General features: G+C 45.7%; 1 protein-coding gene across 1 annotated transcript in view; it reads left to right on the top strand.

Annotated features, from left to right (window-relative positions):
• Positions 1-8276, top strand: part of NHEJ1 (non-homologous end joining factor 1) — an 80678-nt gene extending 72402 nt beyond the window's left edge. Inside the window, exons 6-8 of the mRNA XM_081095268.1 lie at positions 5557-5674; positions 6943-7061; positions 7684-8276. Of these exons, the coding sequence (XP_080951394.1) occupies positions 5557-5674; positions 6943-7061; positions 7684-7758 (312 nt within the window). The 3' untranslated portion in view covers positions 7759-8276. The remainder of the gene's footprint in view (positions 1-5556; positions 5675-6942; positions 7062-7683) is intronic.
• Positions 8277-21918: the final 13642 nt, after the last annotated feature.

The following is a 21918-nucleotide window of genomic DNA, read 5'->3' as shown; positions in this document are numbered from 1 at the left end:
TCGTTTTAAAAGGGTGGAGGGGTGAATAGACTATAATTAATTTGCAAGTTTCAAATACAAGATAAAGTTCAGGCCTCTGTTTTTCCTTAGCCGAGCCCAGCGTTGAGTGGGTGGTGCTCAGGCGTCAGAGGCGGATGGGAGAGCATGCAGAGGTCAGTGGCGGCAGGCGGAATGGTCAGGGTAGGCCTTGTGCGGCACAGACCCAAACAAAGCTAACCCAGACCAAACACAGGAGCAGTGTCAGCTGTCTCGTCGACTTCACATACGATCTTCAAGGGCAACGTGCCTTGTATACTTAGGGTACTGTGTTCTCTCCCAAATCACCAAGGTTTGTGCTCAATGAACTGAGAGAACAGAGGGGTATTCTGTGAGGAATAAAACAGAGGGACCCCTCGGGGTTGGATCTTGCCTGAAACTCAGAAATAGCTCATCCAAGTGAGATGCTGTGCAAATATTTGAAGTGAGAAGGGAGAGGGAGACGTTTCTCTTTTAAAAATCTGAACATCAAAAAAAAAAAAAAAAAATCTGAACATCGCCCTAGCCGGTTTGGCTCAGTGGATAGAGCATCGGCCTACAGACTCAAGGGTCCCAGGTTCGATTCCGGTCAAGGGCATGTACCTTGGTTGCGGGCTCATCCCCAGTAGGGAATGTGCAGGAGGCAGCTGATCGATGTTTCTCCCTCATCGATGTTTCTAACTCTCTATCCCTCTCCCTTCCTCTCTGTAAAAAATCAATAAAATATATTTTAAAAAATAAAAATCTGAACATCACCACCATCTCTCTTTCTTTTATCCTATCAAAAACCATTTGGCTGTGCCCTGGCTGGTGTGGCTCAGCTGGTTGGAGCATTGTCCTGTGGCACTGAAAGGTTTTGGGTTCGATCCCCGGATTGATGTTTTCTCTCTCTCTAAAATCAGTAAAACATATCCTCGAGTGAGGATTGATAAAAAGAAAAAAAAAAACACATTTGGCTGTTAACTATTTGGATAACATATCTGCAGGTCCTGTTTTTCTACTTTCAAAATAGTCTTTATTGAGTGTGTTACTTTAAAATGGAAATGCCAGCCCTGGCTGATTTTGCTCAGTGGTTTGAGCATCTGCCCTCAGACCAGAGGATCTCAGGTTTGATTCCTGGTCAAGGGCACATACCCCAGTTGCAGGTTAGATCCCCAGCCCAGGCTATGGTCAGGGCACGTGTGGGAGGCAACCAGTCAATGTGTCTCTCTCACATCGATGTTTCGCTCTCTCTCTCCCCCTCCTCCCTCCCTTCCACTCTCTCTAAAGATCAATGGAAAAGTATCCTCATGTAAGGATTAACAACAACAAAAACGTAAACCAGATCATTTTACTCTGTTTATGAACTCTAATGGCTTCTCATCTTACAGGGGAAAAAAGCTGATAGATTTCATTATCTCACAATTTTAAATAAATACACTTACATGTGGATACCTACCATGCTCTGATATAGGGTGACCATATAATTTATTGTCCAAATTGGGCACTTACAAGAGAAAAAGGGAGCTCTATAAACAAACAATAAACATAAACTGGAATGGACCCAGATATTTGGATCATACTCTCACTTCCATTTAGGTCTTTTAAAAATGTCACCTGTACACCTGAAACTAGCACAAAATAAGGTTGAATGCAAACTATAGTTAAATAAAATTTTTTAAAATGTCACTTTCTTTGACCTGTATTTAAAGTTGCAATACAGTCCTGCCCCTGTACCATTATGCTTGTGCGGGATTTATTTTTCTCCATGGTGCTACCACCATCTTGATCTCCCCTCTCTAGAATGTACGCTTCAAGAGGGCAGTTTTGTTTTTTTTTAAGTCTCTGTTGTTCAACATACTATATCCCCAGCATCTAAATCATCCTGAACACTGTAGGTGGTCAGTAAATATTTGGTGAATAAAGTACGAAAATACAAGATTAAGTTCAGGCCTCTGTTTTTCCCAGAAAGAGGTCACGTGGATGTAGCAGAAAGACTAAAAAGGGAAACCTAGAGAAGCTTCTGAGTCCTCATCATTGTATCAGTTTGGAGCCCAGGAAGCCTTGGCAGGCAGTGGTATTGTAGAGAAACAAAAGGAAATTCCCACAGGCACAGCCTTACTTCAGAATGCAAAGTCCTTTGCAATCTGGTGGATATGAATTAGCCTCCTGGTCTCATTTCCCCTGAGATACATGTGTATAGCCTCTGTGCCTCAGAAACTTCCAGCACGTTCACAGTCTAACCTTGCAAGGCTGACCTTGATGTCTCCATCTCCAAAGCCTTTCTGAGGACTCTCAGTCAAGATTCGTCTCCTTCTTCTCTGTTTCCTATTACCCATTGTTTATAATTCTGTTATAGCATAACACTTGAAAAAAATGTATCTTCATACATATCTCCCTCTCTCCCTTTGAGGCAGGGACTCTGACTCATTCCTGTTCCGAGGAGGGAAGGACTGATGCGTCCATTTCCCCGCCCTCAGTCCTGCAGAGCTTGGCACATGGTGGAGTCTCGCCTTTGCTGAGTAGCATTGATTCTGGTTAATCAGATGAACACATTATACAGTAGAACATGTTACACAATATTCTTCCCCTCCCCATCCTGGGCAGTGACCCGCTTTGTGGCTGGTACACCTTGCTCCTGGCTCAATCATACTTAGAGCAGGGGGCACTGCTATTTGCTTTTCTTAGTCCTGACTCCAGCATTCTCCCTTTGATCTCCGCCACCCGCCCTGGCTTGCCCCTGCCATTGTCCTGGACAAGGAGCTAAAGTTTCTCTTTCCCAGACTCAGGCCTCTCTGCACCTCTCTGCCCTAGCACATTCTGCAGACGCTGCCCAAGGAATCAGTGATGACAGGGAATGGCTAGAGAAAGATTAAGGTTATGGCTTTTCAGATCCTGAGGCTTCCAGGGAGGGCCAGCTATCTTTTTTTATGTGTTCACTTTTTCCACCATCACCGTCACCATCACCATCACTGTCACCTTCACCGTCACCGTCACCGGAGGGAGCTTGTTCCTGGGCTGGATGGAATATATAAGCGGATGATCTGTGATGTGAGGGACTGAGGGTTGTGATCCTGGGAAAGGCTATATTTCCCTTTTTAAAACAATGTTTTATTTTATTATTGATTTAAGAGGGGAAGAGAGATAGAAACATCAGTGATAGAGAATCATTGATCAGCTGCCTCCTGCATGCCCCCTACTGGGGATCTAGCCCACAACCGGGCATGTGCCCTGACCAGGAATCAAACCATGACCTCCTGGTTCACAGGTCAACACTCAACCACTGAGCCATGCCATTTTAATGCAAAGTCTGCTATTCAGAGAAGTAAGTAGAGTAGTCATTATATTTATGGGCCCTGAAGTCAGACTGTTTGGATTCTAACCCTGTCCCGTCACTTAATTGCTGTGGCTTCCTCGGGGAAATGGGACATACTATTGCCGACCATGTTCATTTATGCACAGGTAGTTATTGCTCCCCGACTATGGGCCAAGGGAATAGCAGTGAATAAGGCAAAATGGTCTAGCACATAGTAAATATCAGCAAATGGACCAGTATTCATTTCCTAGTCCTTTGGCAGCAACTGTAGCACCAGCTCTCTCTGAGAAGGGGAGATGGAGGGAGGGCTAGCATATAGGTTCTAGATTTGGACTCAGGTGCAGGTGCAGGACGGCGCTGGCATTAGTGGCCTCTCAGTTCTGACACTTCATTTTGAGACTGAATACATGAAATGGCTACAGATCACCCAGGAAAATGGGTGAGTCTGTTTAGTTCCATAGAAAGGGCAGGAGGAGATGACCGTGGCTGTCTGGATTCTACCTAGCCCATTTGTACAAACAGTACAGCGCCAGCCAAGCTGTGTGTGGATGACGCAGAGAGGCCGCATATCTTGAGCAAAATGAAGGGAGATCCTAGAGACCTGAGGTAGAAGGGAGGGCTCTCTGGCTGTGGAGTAGAGGACCTTCTGGGGGAGGAGGTGGCTTGGGGATTGGAGAGCTGAACCTGGAAGGAGAGGAAGGTGAGGTGGAGGTGTGTGGCTTGATAGTTGGCCTTCCTGGTTTCAGTTCTTTCCTCTGATAATGATGCAGAAGACAGCTGTTTTACTCCCAGTGTGATGACTGGCTGGAGTAAAGTTTGCACTCACGGCTTCTGATTCATTGTCTGTGGCTTTGAGTGAAAGTCCAAGACTGGTATAATCTTTCTGGTGGGAATCGGGTTAGAGTAGAAATGTATGTTACATTTCCTGGGATCACCAAGAAGGTTTTCCAGCTGCCACCAGAAGATAACTATATAGTCTTGACTATGGTTCACAATTACTTCACTACTTCTCCTGCGATCTCTTCCATCTTTCTCCCACAGTGCATTTTCAGAAATGAATGTCCTTATAGCCCAGAGAAAATGCCCTTGACAAGAGATATGGGCCAATCCAGGATTTTTGGGTTGGTTCCCATATGAGCTGCTGGCATGGCTTCCTTGGAGACCTGCTAACTTGGCTGGGAACCATAACAATTTGCATGCATAGGGATAGATGAAGTAGTTCTGGGCCATTTCCAAGTTGCTTAAGTGCAGCCAGGTTTGGGAACACCGGATACCATACTCTTTCATCTCATTTTTATTGCTCTTTCTTCAGTCTTCAGCATTATTTCACTTCAGTTCAGCCAATATATGAAAGTCAAACTAGGCAAAGCATTTTGCTATGAATATAAATCCACATAGTTCATTCTTTATTGAAGGAAACATAAATATAATGTGATTTTAACAATGTTTTTCAACTTTTTTTTCATTATCACCTCCCTAAGGAACCTTTTAAGACATTTCCCCCTAATCACTCCCCTCAGGAAATCTTAATATTAAAAGGATACCAAAATTCTGTTTATGTTTATATGTATCTGTGCTTTATACTTTAAAGAGTAAGATTGTTTTCACCCCTCAAGAACCAATTTTCACCCCCTTGGGGGCAATATCTGTCATGTGAGTTCATGGATTATGACAAAGCACAGTGGGATTACAGTCGGGAATATAAAATGTCAGTTTAGCCTCCAAAGCTTTGTAAACTGTTTCTCCCATCGCTTCTGACGGAACATCATGACTCCATAATTTTTTCTTGTCCCGCAGTCTGTCATTCCCCTATTGCTGTCACTTCCCTATCCTGGATCCCATCTCTCGTCATTTTTCTCTCTAGTATGGAGGGTTAGGAGTGAATTTAATTAAAATAGTAATCTGTATAGCTTAGGGATAATTTAGGGACAGTGATTTCCTAAAACAGTCCTCTAAAGATCATCCCTTTAGAAGAAAGTGCCTAGAGACCTATGGGGTATTAATGGGAAAATGTAATAGATCTAAATATTGGGGGAAATAAAGATACATATTTGGAAATTGCCTTTCAGAGGAGAAGATTCTCCAAGAGTCCTATGTATTGGTCCCATCAGCCTTGGATATGGGTGCCCTCAGATATGGATCTGACTTCTTTATGTGAATTCTTTCGGGGTTGATGCCAGTGGAATATCAAGTCCCTTTTCTCTAGAAACAATGTAATCAATGACCACATCTCCTCTCCCCTATAGAAACTACCAGAGGCATGCAGTGTTGGTGATGGGAGACCCTTTGTCACGAATCTACAAAATCTGTATATGGCAGTCACCAGACAAGAGGTCCAAGTGAGACAGAAGCATCAGGACGCTGGTGAGTAGCTCCAGAGGAACTTGGTCTCCCGGGGTTAAAGTTAGGGTCTAGGTTTGTACAGTCTAGGTCTGTGGTAGCTCTAGCTACTTGTGACTATTTAAGTTTAAATTAATAAAACTTAAATAAAATGAAAATGTTATTTTTACTTGCTCTAACCACATTTCAAGTGCTCAGCAGCCGCTAGTGGCTACAAGTTGGACAGCGGAGATACAGACCATTTCTTTTCTTTTTTTTTTTTTTTAAATATATTTTATTGATTTTTTACAGAGAGGAAGGGAGAGAGATAGGGAGCTAGAAACATCGATGAGAGAGAAACATCAATCAGCTGCCTCCTGCACATCCCCTACTGGGGATATGCCCGCAACCCAGGTACATGCCCTTGACCGGAATCGAACCTGGGACCTCTCAGTCCGCAGGCCGACGCTCTATCCACTGAGCCAAACCGGTTTCGGCGATACAGACCATTTCTATCACTGCAGAAAGTTCTATTAAACTGATCTAGGCACTTAGGAGAATTAGTAAGAGAACCAGGAGAAAGAGGAATCTCTGTGCCTGAGACATGTCAGGAAATGTGTAGAACAGTTGGCTATTTTGAGTCAAGGAAGCTCTTTTCCTACCTGGTAAAAGTGGGCCTGGGGACTCTTCAGAGTAGAAACAGGGCTTTTTGAAAGTCAGCTGGAAGTTGCATGTGTGGCTACTTCTGTCTGTTTATATATTAACTAGAGGCCCGGTGCACAAAATTCGTGCATGGGGGTGAGGGTGGGGTGGGAATCCCTTAGCCCGGCCTGCACCCTCTCACAATTCAGAATACCTTGGGGGATGCCTGACTGCCGGTTTAGGCCCAATCCCACAGGGATCCCTGCAGGATTGGGCCTAAACCGGCAGTCGGACATCCCTCTTGCAATCCAGGACCGCTGGCTCCTAACCGCTTGCCTGCCTGCCTGATCACCCATAACCACTCTCCCTGCCTGCCTCATCGCCCCTAACTGTTCACCTGCCTGCCTGATCTCCCCTAACCACTCTGCCTGCCTTCCTGATCACCCCTAACTGCTCACCTGCCTGCCCGATCACCCCTAACTGCCTCTGCCATGGCTCCCACTGCTGCGGCTTCATCCAGAAGGACAGGATGTCCAGAATGATGTCTTGGAGGTTGTTCAGCTGTCCGGTCTAATTAGCATATCATGCTTTTATTATTATAGATACCAACCCTGGCCTTTGTCAAAATGTCTGGTAAATTCTGATATCTTCCTTGATCTTTCTGAGTTTAGGAGATCCTCAGACCTCAAGTAGTGCCTCTGCACAAGGAACTGATAACCAACTTCTGAACCAGCCAGAAGAGCCAGTTTCCTCAGCACCATCTCTCCCAGTGCCTGACAAAGAACCCACAGTGAGTCCCGAGCAGCTTCCTGGATGGTGTTCTAAGTATTAGAGAAGTCCATAGCCTCCAAGTCTGTGGTCCCTGGAATTGCCACCTAGTTGATGCTGCTTTAATAATATTGGGGGATATTTGTCACCAGGCTTCCAAACTGTGGCTTTCTAGATGGACCTTGACTTCTTTACTATCTTAGCCACTTCCAGTGATGGTCTGTGAGGTTATTCCCTGGAGAAGGGATACATGCGCCTCCTGCATAGGGTCTTTTTTTTAAAAAAGTATTTTTTTATTGATTTTAGAGAGGAAGGGAGAGGGAGAGAGAGATATAAACATCAATGATGAGAGAGAATCATTGATTGGCTGCCTCCTACACGCCTCACACTGGGGATTGAGCCCACAACCCAGGCGTGTGCCTTGACTGGGAATCGAACCGTGACCTCCTGGTTCATAGATCACCTGAACCTTGCTGGCTGGGCGTCCTGTCTAGGGTCTTTTATCACATAGACTCCAAAACACTGTGTCAACCACCTCAAGAAGGCCTCATCCTAACCAGAGCCGTAGGAGGAAAAAAGGTCCTTTCCTAAACTGAAGTGGTCTGTTCAAAACCCCTATTAATTTGGGTTGGTTTTTTCTCTAGGGTACTTCAGGCCCTGTGAAGAGACCTCAGCTGTCCAAGGTCAAGCGGAAGAAGCTAAGGGGGCTCTTCAGTTAAGTCACTGTCTCAACTGCTGAGGATGGACCCAGAGAACAGTTCCTGGTGCTACCTTGAAAGGAGCTCCTGGGGCAGCAGGAACTCTTGACATGGTTACATCATCAGAGGCTGGATCACTGAAGTTCATATTCACAGGCCACCTGAATGAGTGCTATTAACTGACAGAATCTTGGCTCCACCCATTGGGCATTGGCCTGTCCCAGTGGAAGCCAGTCTCTGGGAATCCCATACCTTCCTCTCTTTTGGTGGAGGCTCTCTAGACCCACGACCCTACCATGGACTTTAGGTGTATAGAACAAATCAGCAAAAAGGCACAACATGCTTAGGAAGCCTTGCCTGTCTTTCCCTAGCCAATTCCAGGTGCTCCTCAGAGACCCACTTCTCTCTTTAGCTTGGAACAAAAAGCACTCACACTCCCCTGCTTTTGAGAGTACTTATTCTGTGGAACACATTACCCACTTCACGTTACTGGATCCCACTCCACTGTTGTCTCTTAATAAAGTCTAGGCCTTTAGTCCAATCATTTGCTTCCTCATATGCTTCTCTACTGTGGCTTGTGCTAAGCCTCCATGTGGGAACTTTGATCTTGAGAACTGTCTCCATGGTGGGCACAAGACGGAGCAGATTGCTTATGCTCTCCTTTGCCTAATTGATGTGGTGGTGTTTTTTTGTCTGTTTCCAAGGCATAGACAACAGGTTAAACTGTTGGGCCAAGGTAGTTTCCCACCGGAATGGGACAAAAAGAAATTTTACCTTCCCCTCCTTTGCTCCACTTCAAATAACGTAGTATCTAGAAGAACTAGGAAAGATAGGATGACAGGGAACAGGAAATAGCCACAGGAGTTCTCGGGGACAACATAATTGACCTAGAGAATGAATAGTGCTTTGCAAGAAAAAACATAAAGGCCGTATGAGATAGGCAGAATCTTAGACAGTTAGAAAGTCAACTCTGGACAGATCTGGAAAATGTAGCAGACCAGATTGGCAAAGTCCCTTGTCCTTCTCTGCTAGGTTTTCCTATGTAGGTAAACCATCTGAAACTCTACCTTTGAGAGACAGGAAGGAAAGTAGAACTCAGATGTTAGCTGGGATCTGTAGGGTAGAAGAAGGGGTCAGGGGAAGAACCCACAGAGGCCTTTTCTGGTTTATTTACCATACATATGGTGGTCAAATGCCTCCTCGCCCTCATATTCTCTCTGGCTGGGATTGGTGTTTCTGTCCTCATATCAAGTTCTGGGAGAGTGGGCAATCCAAGCAATAATAAAATAATGATTATAAAGAGAACTACAATAATGACATTTATTGAGCAGTTAATGTATACCAGGTTAATAAGTGCCTGACATGGATTCCTCACAGCATCAGATGAGGAAGATACTGCTAACCCACTAGGAAATGGAGTCTTGAAGAGATTAAGTGGCTTATCAAAGGTCACACAACTAATAAGTAACAGCCAGAATTTGAACCCAGACAGCCGAGTTCCTCATTCTATACGTTACTGAAACCATTTTCCAGGGAGAATGTCAGATCCTTCTTTCCTGTCTTCCACTGTGGCATCCTTCTATGACCCTGCCTACTTTCAATAGGATGTTCTAGTCCTCATTGCTCCTCAAAGCAGGAAACTAAAGACTCTGGGACTTACCTCCTTGTCCTTACCTGCTGGTAGAGTCGGAGAGAGTCACCAGGGCTCATCCCAGTAGCTGCTGTTAACTTTCTTTACCTCCAGACCACAGTGTCCTAGGGTGTACCCAGTCGTGACTGTCATTGAAGTGAAGTCATTGGGAACCAAGTAAAATCAATCTATAGATGCCTCATTTTGTTCTTTGGTTTCTTTTTGGCATAATTTAGGTAACCAGGTTTCAGGATCTATAAGATATGAGACCACATGGGAAAATGGAAAGACTTCCCCAGCAAGCTGGGAGAAAATATGGGTTCTTCACCTGGATAATCCCTCTGCTTTAAGAGCATAGTCTCCAGAGTCAGCCTTTTTCATCACAGGGGGTTCTGGGGTGTGTGAGTCCCCCCAAATTATAAGTAAAATCCTAGAAGCATAACTTTGTTTCATGTTCTCAAAAGAATGTGTACTTTTTTAAAAGGTTAAGTAAGAATATGCCTAATTTCCTCTCTGTCCACTGCCCACTGTATCCCCAAAAGGCTGCTGTCTCCATGGGAATATTGCCCAAACACAACCTCCTATAAACATTGCTTCCAGAGGTCCTGCCTCAGGCATTCTTGCCTTGAACCTCTTACCCCCCAAACCTAGGGGTGGTGGTTGAGAATCTTTCGTCCAGGGCAACTCCAGGGAAATCCCTGCCTTGACAAATTGGCCTAACCAGGCTCTATTCCAGCCCTGCCCCCTGGCTTGGGCCCTCCCCAAGGCCCCCAGCCTGGCCCAACCCCCACTCCACATGCACATAAAAGGGTCGAATTCTCGTGGCTGCTCCATAAATTTTATTCCGTAAATATTAGTTTTCCCTGTGTTTAATAAAGCAGTGGCCCACCTCCCCGCCTACCCGCCCGCTCCCCGGGGCCGGGGCTGGGGCCAGGGCTGGCTGGTGGGAGAAGGGACTCTTTCAATTGCTTTGGAGTATTTTTAGAAAAAAAAATAATATAAGGTGGTTTACACGAGCCAGCCAGCAAACCAGGAGCAGGACTAGAGACCTCGAGGAAGTTCCTGCAGGAACTTGACCTAAAAAGTAGAGAAATAGCGCCACCTAGGCTGCAAGGCCTACTTGGCCTGGCTGGCCGGCTCACCCCTCCCCCACAGTCAGCTAGGACTGGCCAGCTCTTTGCTGGAAAAGAAATCTTCACTCCTTAGCACTCCAGCTGGGCAGCATCTCCTTTACTCAGGCCTCACAGAGGGCTCTCCCAGCAGTCCTTGAAGGCAGAGCCCAAGCTGGGTCCTGGAAAATCCCCCTGGGGTCATTCTCTTTCCTCCCGTGACAGGCAGCCAGTCTCCCAGATCAAGGAGTGTTTCCAAAGGATAGTGACATTATTGAGAAGGTAGGAAGGAGCTCCTAGTCTGTCTTCCCACTGAATCCTGAGGCTCGCCCTGGAATTCTTAGGGTGTGAGGTGGCAAAGAGTGAAATCGGTGCTCCTTGGCTCTGGACTTGGAATCTCTCCCTGTCAGATCTAGAGCCTCCCACCATCGCCTCTCATGCAGGTCCCCACAGTGAGATACTCAAGTCTCCTGCATACTCGGCCCTCCTGCTTCTTCATTTTATCCTGTGGTACAGCTGAACTCCCTTTTCTTGCCTTTCTGTTCATAAAAACCTCCCATTTTCCGAAGCCCTTATATCCTCCTCCTCCCTGGTCCTCTGGAGATAAGCAGGAGCCCCATGTGTCACTCTCCATAGGAAGATGGCAGAAGGAGCAGGAATAAAAGGCCGTGCCCCTTCTGGTCCTGACTCAATCTCGTTCTTAACATTGTCACCAGGGCATTTTCTTCTCTCCAATTATTATGTCCCCCATTTTCTCCTAGTTTTTTTTTTTTTTTTTTTAAACAGGGTTTTGATATAATCATGAGATACTTCTCTAACCTTTGAATTTTTCTGAAGAAACTGTTCAAAAGGAGTAAGTGACATACTGCAGGGAAGCCACCATTCTCAGAGCTCAAGGCCCTTGGTTCCTAGTCCCTGGTACCGACATCAATAAACCTTCGGGCTCACAACATTGTAATGGATCCTGCCAGGCACTTAGATACAGAGAGAAATGCCAGAGGAGAAGGGAGCCACGGTTTGAAGGAAGGGTTTTTTCTAAGACCTCCTGGAAGCTGCTACTGGGTATGCCTGTTGAAGGCTCCTACTGCTCTATTTTTCATGTTCTCTTGGACAGGGCCTCCACAGATCCACCCGTAAGTGGGAGGGTGTGAGGTGCCTGTGTGTGAGGGCTAGGGACCCGAGGGAATCCCTCTCTACTTGAGGAACCACAAGCCCATCTGGCCTCCATATTTCATCCCACAATTTCAAGGACTACTTTCTGGTCTCCTAAGACTTTGCTTTGGCGGTCCTTTCTGCTTCCCCTCAATTCTGGGGTCTCATGTCTCTACTCCGGCACATGGGAAGTCATTAGATAGCATGACTTCCAGAACATTCTAGCAAAGGCTCGATTACTTTTCCAACCTGTTAAGTCCTACCTGCACTCAGTATCTCTATCTGGGCGGGGGGGGGGGGGGGGGGCAGCAGGCTTTGCTATGCTCTCCACACTCCCTTTGAATGAATGCTCACTTCTCCTCACCTAAGTCTCAAGGGTTCCGGAGGCTCTGGGCTAGCCTGGGGGAACCCGGAAGAGGCATTGGAAGAACTCCAGGGTGTGGGGAGCACACAGCCATTGACTCACCTGGGAAGATTGTGCCCGGATTACTTGTCCTGCTGGGCCAAGGGCCAGGAGTTAAAAGAGCATGCAGTACCACACTCTTCCTCCCCTCACTCGGGCCAAAATCAGTAGCAGGGTTAGAACTGGGGACTAGGACTCCGGGGCTGCTTGGAGTCCCTTTTGAAATCTGGGTGTTGTATTTACTTTTTCATATTGGCAGCTGGAAGGGGAAGCCCATCCCAGCTCGGCATTGTTGTCTAACATGGTTAATCAGATCCTATAATCCTGCTGTGGAAATATTGGGCCTCCCTCAAAACAATAGAAACCAAGAATATTGTGGTTAAATTTCAACCAACTGCCTCCCTGGCCTGTTTGCCTAACCTCTACTCCCCTCTCCCGGGCCAGAGTCCTCCTGGCTTTATGGACCCCTGATAGGATCGACAGCGGTCAGAAATCGGTGACAGGAGACAGGAGAATGGAGTAGGGGAAGGGTAATCCTCTTGATTGGCTCTCTATCCTGCCTGTCCCCTCCCACCCTAGGCCTTGAAGGGTGAGCAGGGAGTGGTGAAAGCAGTTAGAGCTGGTGGGGAAGCCCCACTGGGTCTGGATCTGTGTTCAGGGGTCAGGGGTCAGGAGCGGTACTTCTGGGAATCTTGGGTGGTAAAGAGTTCCCTTATTCAAGATGGAAAAAGACTGCTGCTGGACCAGGAGGAGACTGCTGCTTCAGTTTATTATGGCTGCCTGGCACTTCTAGGGCACAAGGCAATGCCAGTTTGTCCCATGTCACATGGGAGAAATAGGAAGGCACTTGTTGGGGGAAGGGGAGTTGGCAAAAAGGACTTGTGTTTGATTAGTAATCTGGTATAACAACAATATAAATAATGGGTAGGGTCCCTAGTGGCTGCTGGCCGGGGGCACCTCCCTTCCCCCCCCCCCCCCCCCCCCCGGCTGCCTGCCACAGCTGCCGGCCCCGCCCCCCTGGTCCAACTCCTGGTTGAACTCCCAGCTGAGGGGACAATTTGCATATTAGGCTTTTATTATATAGGATAATACTCTGATGATGTGTGAAGGTGACACTGATACCCTCACTGGAGTTTTCTGGTAGTGCTAATGTCCACTATGTTCTTTACACTGAGTACAAATTAAATGTGGCAGAATGGGACTAGATAAGTTGTACAGTGACACTGTGAATCAAAAAAGGACGCAGTGTCTGGATGGGTGGGGGGAGAAGGAGGTTGTAATACATGGTGACAGGGAAAGATTTGACTTTGGGTGGTGGGCACACGGTGGAATATGTACAGATCTTGTAACATAGAAACCCACACCTGAAACCTACCTATATATTCATGTTGACCACTGTCACCCCAATTTAATTTAAAAAATAAAGGATGAAAAGGGGGGGGGGCATTAACATGGCGATATGTTCACCAAAAGACAGAGAACATTCCTCTTGCAGATACCTAACTTGTGAAGTGGTCGACTTCTAGATTGTACCGGGCTGTCATGCACCCAGAATGCACTGGGCACAAGTTGCAGCCACACTGTGTTTGGAGTGTCAGCAGTCAATGAGGTAAAGCACAGTGAGGCCCCAGCTCCAGCATTGTGGAAAATTGAATGGTCAAAGTGAATGTGCATTTTTAGGATTTTTAAAAAATATGTATTTTATTATTGATTTCAGAGAAGAAGGAAGAGGAGGAGAGAGATAGAAAAATCATTGATGAGAGAGAATCATAGATCGGCTGCCTTCTGCATGCCCCACACTGGGATTGAGCCTGCAACCCGGGCATGTGCCCTGACTGGAATCGAACCGTGTCCTCCTGATTCATAGGTTGACGCTCAACCACTGAACTGCACCACTGGGCCGTTTTTAAGATTTGAAGAATGAAATAGCAGAGTTGTGCCAAATGAAACTATATTTACTTAATCTATTCATACAAGATGGGGATGGAGGAACAACAAAGAGCACTTGATGTTTTTCACCTAGGGTGCTATGAGATAATTCAGGGACTGACATGGTTCCTGTGGATCATTCATCAAAGCCATTTTCAGGCAGGGACTGCTTGGTGGGGGCTGTGCTTCATACCACAAAGGCATGTGGAATATAGTTCCTGGGAGTGAGACGCTAAGAGGTATGTTTGTTCAGGAATCTCAAAACTAACTTAATGGCAGACATCAAATGGCATTGTAGCAAATATGAAACTGACATCAAAAGGATCTAATGAGCCTGGCTGGTGTGGCTCAGTGGTTGAATGCCAACCTATGAACCTGGTTAGGGCACATGCCTGGGTTGCAGGCTCGGTCCCCCGTGAGGGGCATGCAGGAGGCAGCTGATCAATGATTCTCTCTCATCATTGATGTTTCTTTCTCTCTCTCTCCCTTCCTGTCTGAAATCAATAAAAATATATTTTTTAAAAAACATCTAATGGTGATGGAAAACATTTCAACAGCTGAGCAGCTTGAGTAACTAGTGCGAATAATTCAATGAGAAGAATGATCCCCAATGGAAGCTTCAGAGAATGAGCCATGTTCCTGACTGAGAGGGGGAATGAAGAGGCCAAACGAGTTCGTTTAACCTTATGCTACACATAGACTTGAACTGCAGATGGGAAAGTCCAACAGGAAAATCCTGGGTCACTACAAAGGAATTCAAAGGAGTGCTACAGGCTTGTAGGAAATGTGTGGGGAATGAGATTGAAAAATCCATATTCAAGCCCTAGCTGGTTTGGCTCAGTGGATAGAGCATCAGCCTGTGGACTGAGGGGTCTCAGGTTTGATTCCGGTCAAAGGCAGGTACCTAAGTTGCAGGCTCCTCCCTGGCCCGGGCCCTGGTCAGGGTGTGTGCAGGAGGCAACCAATTGATGTGTTTCTCTCATATTAATATCCTCTCTGTCTTTCCCTCTCTCTTCCACTCTCTCTAAAAATCAATGGAAAAATATCTTTGGTGAAGATTTAAAAAAACAGATAAAATAAATCCATATTCAACAAGAAACAGGAATAATTAAAAATGCATTTACTCAAGTCATAAATATACTCACTAGCATCTCACCAATTGGCATTATGCTACATATATATGTACATGCATACATATATATGGCCACAAAGACATACTCCTGCTTTCAAGGAAACTACAATCCAAAGATGATTTTAAAAGGTTAGATTTTTTTTTCCTAAAAATTTTTCAAGCATATGAAGTATGAAGTGAGAGTCATGATTATGTATCTCTTTTTTAACAAGTTTAAAAGAATTGTATGTATAAGTGCTATTTGTTACCTGCTTTTACTTTTACTTTTGCTTAACTATATTGTGTCTATATTTCCATGTAACACAAAGTTCTTTAAAGGGTACGTTATCTTCATGCTGAGCTTTATAAAAGGTTTGAAAAACACCCTCCTCATCATAAAGGAGAGTCAAGCTTACTCACTCCATTCTCCCTGTAGCTTCATCTTCCACCACGCTGGTCTCCTTGCCACTTCTCTAATATGCAGGCATGTGCGAGCCTTTGCTCTATGCAGTTCTCTCTACTAGAATGCTCTTCCCCCAGTTAACCTCTTAGTTGAAGCCTCACCTCTATCAGGTCTTTGCTTAAGTCCCACCTTCTTACTGAGGCCTCCACTGACCACCCTGCCTGGGAGAACACCTGCTTCCTGACCTTTCACCCTCTTCCCACAAGCTGGCGGTGTGCTTCCAATCCTTTTACACCATCTTTGTGTCTTGTGTTCATAGTCTTTCCTTAATCCCTTCTAAACCATTCTAGATTTTACTTATTTTTATATTTATGTGTGATTATCGGTCTCCCCATGGCCTCCCACTTGAATAAAGCCCCATACGAGCAGAAATCTAGGCTTTTGTTCTTATTGTTCTCTCACACCCCAAGCACTGCGAACAGTGTCTGGCACGTAGTAGGTGCTCAAAAACAGTTGTTGATTGAATAAATGAAGAGATTATCTCTCTTACACGCACACCAATGCACACATCTGCTCACACCAGCAGCATCTTGAAGTGGTTTTAGAAATTTGTGGAGATAAATGGATGTAATCTTTGTTGTTTGCAGCAACCAGTTGTAAGGTGAGAGTCGGGCATAAATATCATTTTGTTAGTTATAGCCATAAGGGAACAAATTTATCGTTTTGCAGAAACTAAGAATACAGCTTATTTTTTAAAATATATTTTTATTGACTTCAGAGAGGAAGGGAGAGGGAGAGAGAGATAGAAACATCAATGATGAGAGAGAATCATTGATAGGCTGCCTCCTGCACGCCCCCCACTGGGGACCGAGCCTGCAACCCGGGCATGTGCCCTTAACCAGAATGGAACCTGGGACCCTTCAGTCCACAGACTGATGCTCTACCCACTGAGCCAAACTGGCTAGGGCAAGAATACAACTTATTAAAAAGCCAGTGCCTGTATACCTTCCTTCTTTGGCTACAGAGCCTCAGCATCCTTAGGGTGCTATCTCTACCAAGGGAGACCGGTGCAGCGGTGACCAGCATAAACCCAGTTACAGAACGCCGACAGGCATGTCAGGAGCATCACTTGAGCATCAAGAGTAGTACCCCTATCCCACTTTACTGAACATTCGATGGACTAGTATTTTCCACGATTCTCTTTAGGCAACTATTTCTTCCCAAATAGAGACACTGGGGTGGAAATAAAGCTCATTATTTGGTAAATATGTTATTATCCACACCAGAAGTATATTTATATGTATGTCTTCCTGTCTATAAGAGTTTCCCACAATCTTTAGTCTCTGATGTGAGGGGAAAACACATTCTTTTTGTAACTAATTCTGCTGCCTTTTCCTCCCCTTTCAAAGTCATCAAAGCAAGGAGCTCTCTGAAGTGCCTTGTAATGAGCTTATTGTTTGGGCAAAGGTAACTTGACATTCCCATTTCTAATCAATAGCTAGCTTTCAAAGCATTGTTAGTTTTGAGTGGCTCTAATTGGATCTCTGAATGCATTCTGGACTGATCTGAGGCTTGAAAGACAGGCATGCTCCCATTTCTGCATTTGGTGGAGTTGCTAACTTCTTACAAAATCCAAAGTAGAAGTTAAGAGTGTACCCAACCAGCTGGGGAAGTGGTCAGTCAAATAGAGTTTGGAGTCTTAAAAGCCCAAGATGAAGATAACAGAAGAGTCCCCTAGATTTAGAGAGAAAATGAGTGACTTGAACAAAGGTCAACAGCCCAGCATGCCTGTCCTAGGAATCACTCACCAAGATACTGATTATTATGGAGTCAAACAAGCCTGGATTCCAACTTCAGTTTCCTTACTGACAAGCTCTGAACCTCAGTTTCTCATTCATAAAATGAAGATAATGGTGTCAACTGCATCCGGTTTTCATGAAGGTTGCATCAGGTGACATTAGGGTTTCTTCCATTACTAGATCATTCAGCGTGGCTCTCCATCATTACTAGTGCCATCATCTTTGCTTGGACCACTGCCCTTTTCTGTGGATCTTCTTCATTCTTGTCAGTCACTTCTTTTCCTCCTTCAAAATGGACTTTCCCCACAAGAGATCTCATAACAGGCTCATCGTTGTTGTTTTCTTAATTTTTAATTTAAAAATTACAGCTGACATTCAATATTATATTAGTTTCAGGCTTACATCATCATTTCTTAATTCCATATTCTTCTAGAGCAAGTTCAGCTTATCTATTAACCTACCTGATTTATAATACATTTTTCTGTACTAACTAATGAGTGGCGTTTATGGATTTGTAACTGCCTTTTATTTTCATGATTTATGCTTAGGTGTAAATGGTAAATTCCTTGAGGACAACAACTGTGTCTTCTACTTTTCTGTTTGTGTTTTCTATCCTTATGTATCCATTATACTCGTGTGTACACAGTAGATGTTCCCTAATAGAAAGAAGTAGGGCCTCCTAATCCCCACTACCGTTTTAGGGAGAACATACATGAGCATCCTAGACAGGTAATAGGCTGCCTCTAGTGGACCCAACAAAGAATAAAAATGAATTATACATTCGATTTGCACTTTACAGCTTGTATTTTAATCCTCTTAACAACCTTACGAAGTAGGTGATCTTAATTTTCACTTTATAGATGAGAAAACTAAAATTTAGAGAAGTCGCGTGACTTACCCAAGGCCACACAGGTTGAAGGTTATAAAGACAAGTATTCAGGCACAGATCTGCCAACTCCAGGCCTAGCGCTCTTTCTATGGGCCAGAGGTGCTGGGCACTGGGTCATGGGAGTATATTTTTCTGACCGCATTACTGAAGCTTGTTTGACTGTGGCTCAGCACCAATATATTTAGAGTGGATTGATTTGGTCAAATGGCAGGATTAGGAGAAAAAAGACTAGTTGAATATAGAAGTATGGACTTAGTGTGTATGTGAATATATACATAACATATATATTTACATATATATGAATACATCACTAAAAGTACTCTATATTTGTATGAGAGTGTTACATTCAAGATTGACTGAAAATGCTAACTTGGTAGTCTACTAAACAGATGTTAAATAATCAGGTTCTGTGGTGTATTTTCCTCCCTCCCTTTTCTTCCAAGCTATTTTCCAACTTTCACTTTTGTGAACAAAAAAAGTGAATCATGTTATCCAAAGAAATATATTTTACTTTGTTCTCTTCAAAATAGAGATGTTTGAGGAGTACAGAGCTCTAAAGGTGAGAGTAGAAAAGTGATTTTACCAGTTGGCCCAGGACCCAGATCAGGTGCCCTGATCAGGCCCTGCCACCTCTGCTCCGACCCCAGGCCTTTGGTGCCTCCAGAGTGGATACCTCAGTTCCCCAGGTTCCCTGCTGGCAAGAGCCTGAAAGTGGCCAAAAACAGAGCCAGGCTTAATTTGATGGATCTAATGGATCGGCCTAATGCCAAAGCTACCGCACATCCACTAAACAGCTAAGAACATAGGCAGCCAAGAAATGATCAGGGTTCTTAGGCACAACTTGGTTTAACAGTGCTGCAGGGTCACTGCTATAGAAGGTATGATGCTTCTAATTTCTCCCTTCCTCTCCCCCTTCCTCTGCTGAAGGATATTGGACTGATGTTGATCTAAATTTGAGCTTCAGCTCTTGAACCACCACTGTGTCCTGAGAAGGGACTATAGCTTTGGAGTAAAAAAATCTCCAGGTTCAAATCTTAACTGTGTGGTCACAGGTGAGCTACTTTACTACTAAAGCTCTAGAGTTGTAGATCTGTAAAATGAGAATAATAACTACTGTGTACTGAGTGCTACTGTGAAGATTTACTAAGTGTTTAAAAGCTTTTTCATAGAAAAGATTTGGTCCCTGTTAGCCCCATTTGCTTCTCCCAGTACACACTCTTATCACTGCTCTGAAGACTGTCAGACCGAGGGGGGTCTGGGTTCAGTGCAGTACAATCCACACCAAGGTCGTGCAGCTGCAGAAGCACCCTCATCCAAACGACACCAGCACTGCATAAGTAGTTCTTATTTGACACTGATCCGATCTTTACCAGAGATTTGTATTGAACAAGACCACAGTTTAAGAGGAGAAATAAAGAGGAAGAAAGGCAAAATTAAGAAATCATTATAAAGGAGAACTTCTGAGGGGATCTTAAAGAAATAGTCTTTCACTTGGAGAAAAGAAGATTGAAAGTGAGTCTAACAACCCTTCAAGACCATGGGTAGGAGAGAATAAACAGGGTAATAGCCCTAGTTGCTAAGGCCAGAGAAAGAGGAAAGGAGATGAATTTGCATTAGAGAGGGAGGAAGAAGGAAAGATTGAACTTGAGGCAAAACTTGTATAGAAAATGAGTATCTTTTATACCCATTTTCTATACAGGTTTTGAACTCTACAGGATTTTCTCTTTTGGAACTCCATCAAAACAGGGATCTCCTGTCTGTGTGGACTGGACGAGGTACTGAGCTGGCTGCATGGTCTGTCCCAGAAATCTGAGGGGAGGGGGATATTGCAGGGATCATTCTTAAACCCTGGAAAACGTAAGTGAAAGCACTCTGAAAGCTTTCAAGGAAAAGAAGCAACATTAGCGTGATCTGTGCGTCCGAGACATAGAATCTGAATGCTAATGTGAGGATGAATGAGGCGTGGGGAGGAAATATGGGCAAAGGGGAAGGAAAAGAAACAATCCATTTTGTTTCCCAGTGACACATGCCACCCCCTCCTGGTGGAGGTGCCCTGAATTCCCAGTGAGCCCCAGTCCTTTTCTGTAAGATGAGGTGCTTGGGCTAAACCTTATCTTGAGTGAGTCCCTCCCCATTCTGAACTTGTGTTCACAAAATTGATCTAGAGAAAACGTGAGTCCATCTGCGAAAAGCCATCTTAGCCCCAAACCCGAGCTGTACTGAATGAGTGGGTGCTGCGCAGAGAGAGGGCCAAAATATCTGCTCTGAGGTCCCCCACCCCCCACCCCCACTGGAATCCCCAGGGGCAGGTTGCTTGTCCCCTCTGAAATTCAAAATCTTCACTTGTAACCTGGGGATATTAGCTCATTTGGGGGTTGTGAGTTTAAATTAAATATTCCAAGTAATAATATCTAATAGTTTCCATGTATCGGGCACATAAGCACCTATTGTATCAATATTCTTGGAATGAGAATTTTTAAACCTTTTAATTGCTCAGCCTTTTATTTCTATTGCTATTGACTTTGTAGAATATACACAACTAAATCATATATGTAGTTTGTTGTGTGGTGTGTGTGTGTGTGTGTGTGTGTGTGTGTGTTTTACACACTTGCCTTTTCTTGTTTTAGCAGAATGAAACCTAATTCATTCAGCTTTCCTGAATGGCACATTAAAATAAACACACAACCCATGTTCACTTCTCCAGCTGCCTCTACATATTCTCTGTCCTTGTTAATTTGTAAAGTAGAAGGAAGAGAGTAATTATTTAGCAGCTCCAGTAATTATTTAGTGGCATATTTGTATGCCACTGGCTTTTTTTTTTTTTTTTGCATTCTTAGCAAGCCCCCGGCGTTGCCCCTCTTTATGGTGGCCAGTCGGGGTTTCTTTGGCATTCTGTTGATGTCACTATGTTGGCTGCACTTCTCTACACCTTGGCTATCCCTTTGCAATTTCATCTTGCTTCTTTTCACAGCGTTCCGTTCCCAGCTTCACAAACAGCGGAGGGCGCGTCTCCTGCGCCAGGGTGGGGCACCAGGTTACCAGCGGCCTCCTGCCTTTTGGGTTTACTTCCCCGCAGGGGACACCGTAGGCGGCTGTGCGGTCCGGCCACTGCCCCCCGCCCCTCGCGTCCGGCCGCGCCGTGGGTTGCGGTCGCTGTGGGGGTGGCAGCTCCTGTCCGGGAGGTTTGCGCCTGGCGGGGCACCCCGGAGCCGCGGGGAGCCCAGAGGCGAGGCCAAGGCGGGGTGGGGCGCGTCCGGGCGGGGAGGGCAAACTCAGGAAGCGCAGGGGGCGCTGAGGGCAGCGGGCGGGCTGGTGGACTCGCGGCGGCGGAGCGAGCGGGACGAGGGCTGGCTGGTGCCGGGGGCCGCCCGCCGGAGGGGGAGGAGGCTGCGCTGCCCTTGTTGCAGGTTCGCTGTCGAGCACACAGGAGGCAGGGACATGGGCAGGGTGCGGTCTGCGCGGGGCCCGCGCCCGGATCTCTTCCATTTCCCCTCTCACTCGGCCCCGGGCTGCGCCGCAGACAGCAGCAGCTCCCGCTCCGCCCGAGCCGCCTGACCGCCGGGCCGGGGTGCTAACCGCGGGGCCCGCCAACCCGCCGGCCCGGCCAACCCAGCCCAGCCCGGCGGCCCGCAGCCCCGCCGTCCGCCGCCCCCCGCCGCCGCCGCGTTGCCAAAACAAACGGGCCGGCCTATTTATTGGCGGCGGGCGAGCCGGGCAGCTCAGAGTCGAGGCGCCGAGGGGGACAGCGCGCCGCCA

The sequence above is a fragment of the Myotis nattereri genome (assembly GCF_964212035.1).
Source record: "Myotis nattereri genome assembly, chromosome: 7".
In the NCBI taxonomy this organism is placed as follows: Eukaryota; Metazoa; Chordata; class Mammalia; order Chiroptera; family Vespertilionidae; genus Myotis; species Myotis nattereri.
The sequence above is the reverse complement of the archived record's forward strand: the minus strand, read 5'-3'. Positions and strand labels throughout refer to the sequence as shown.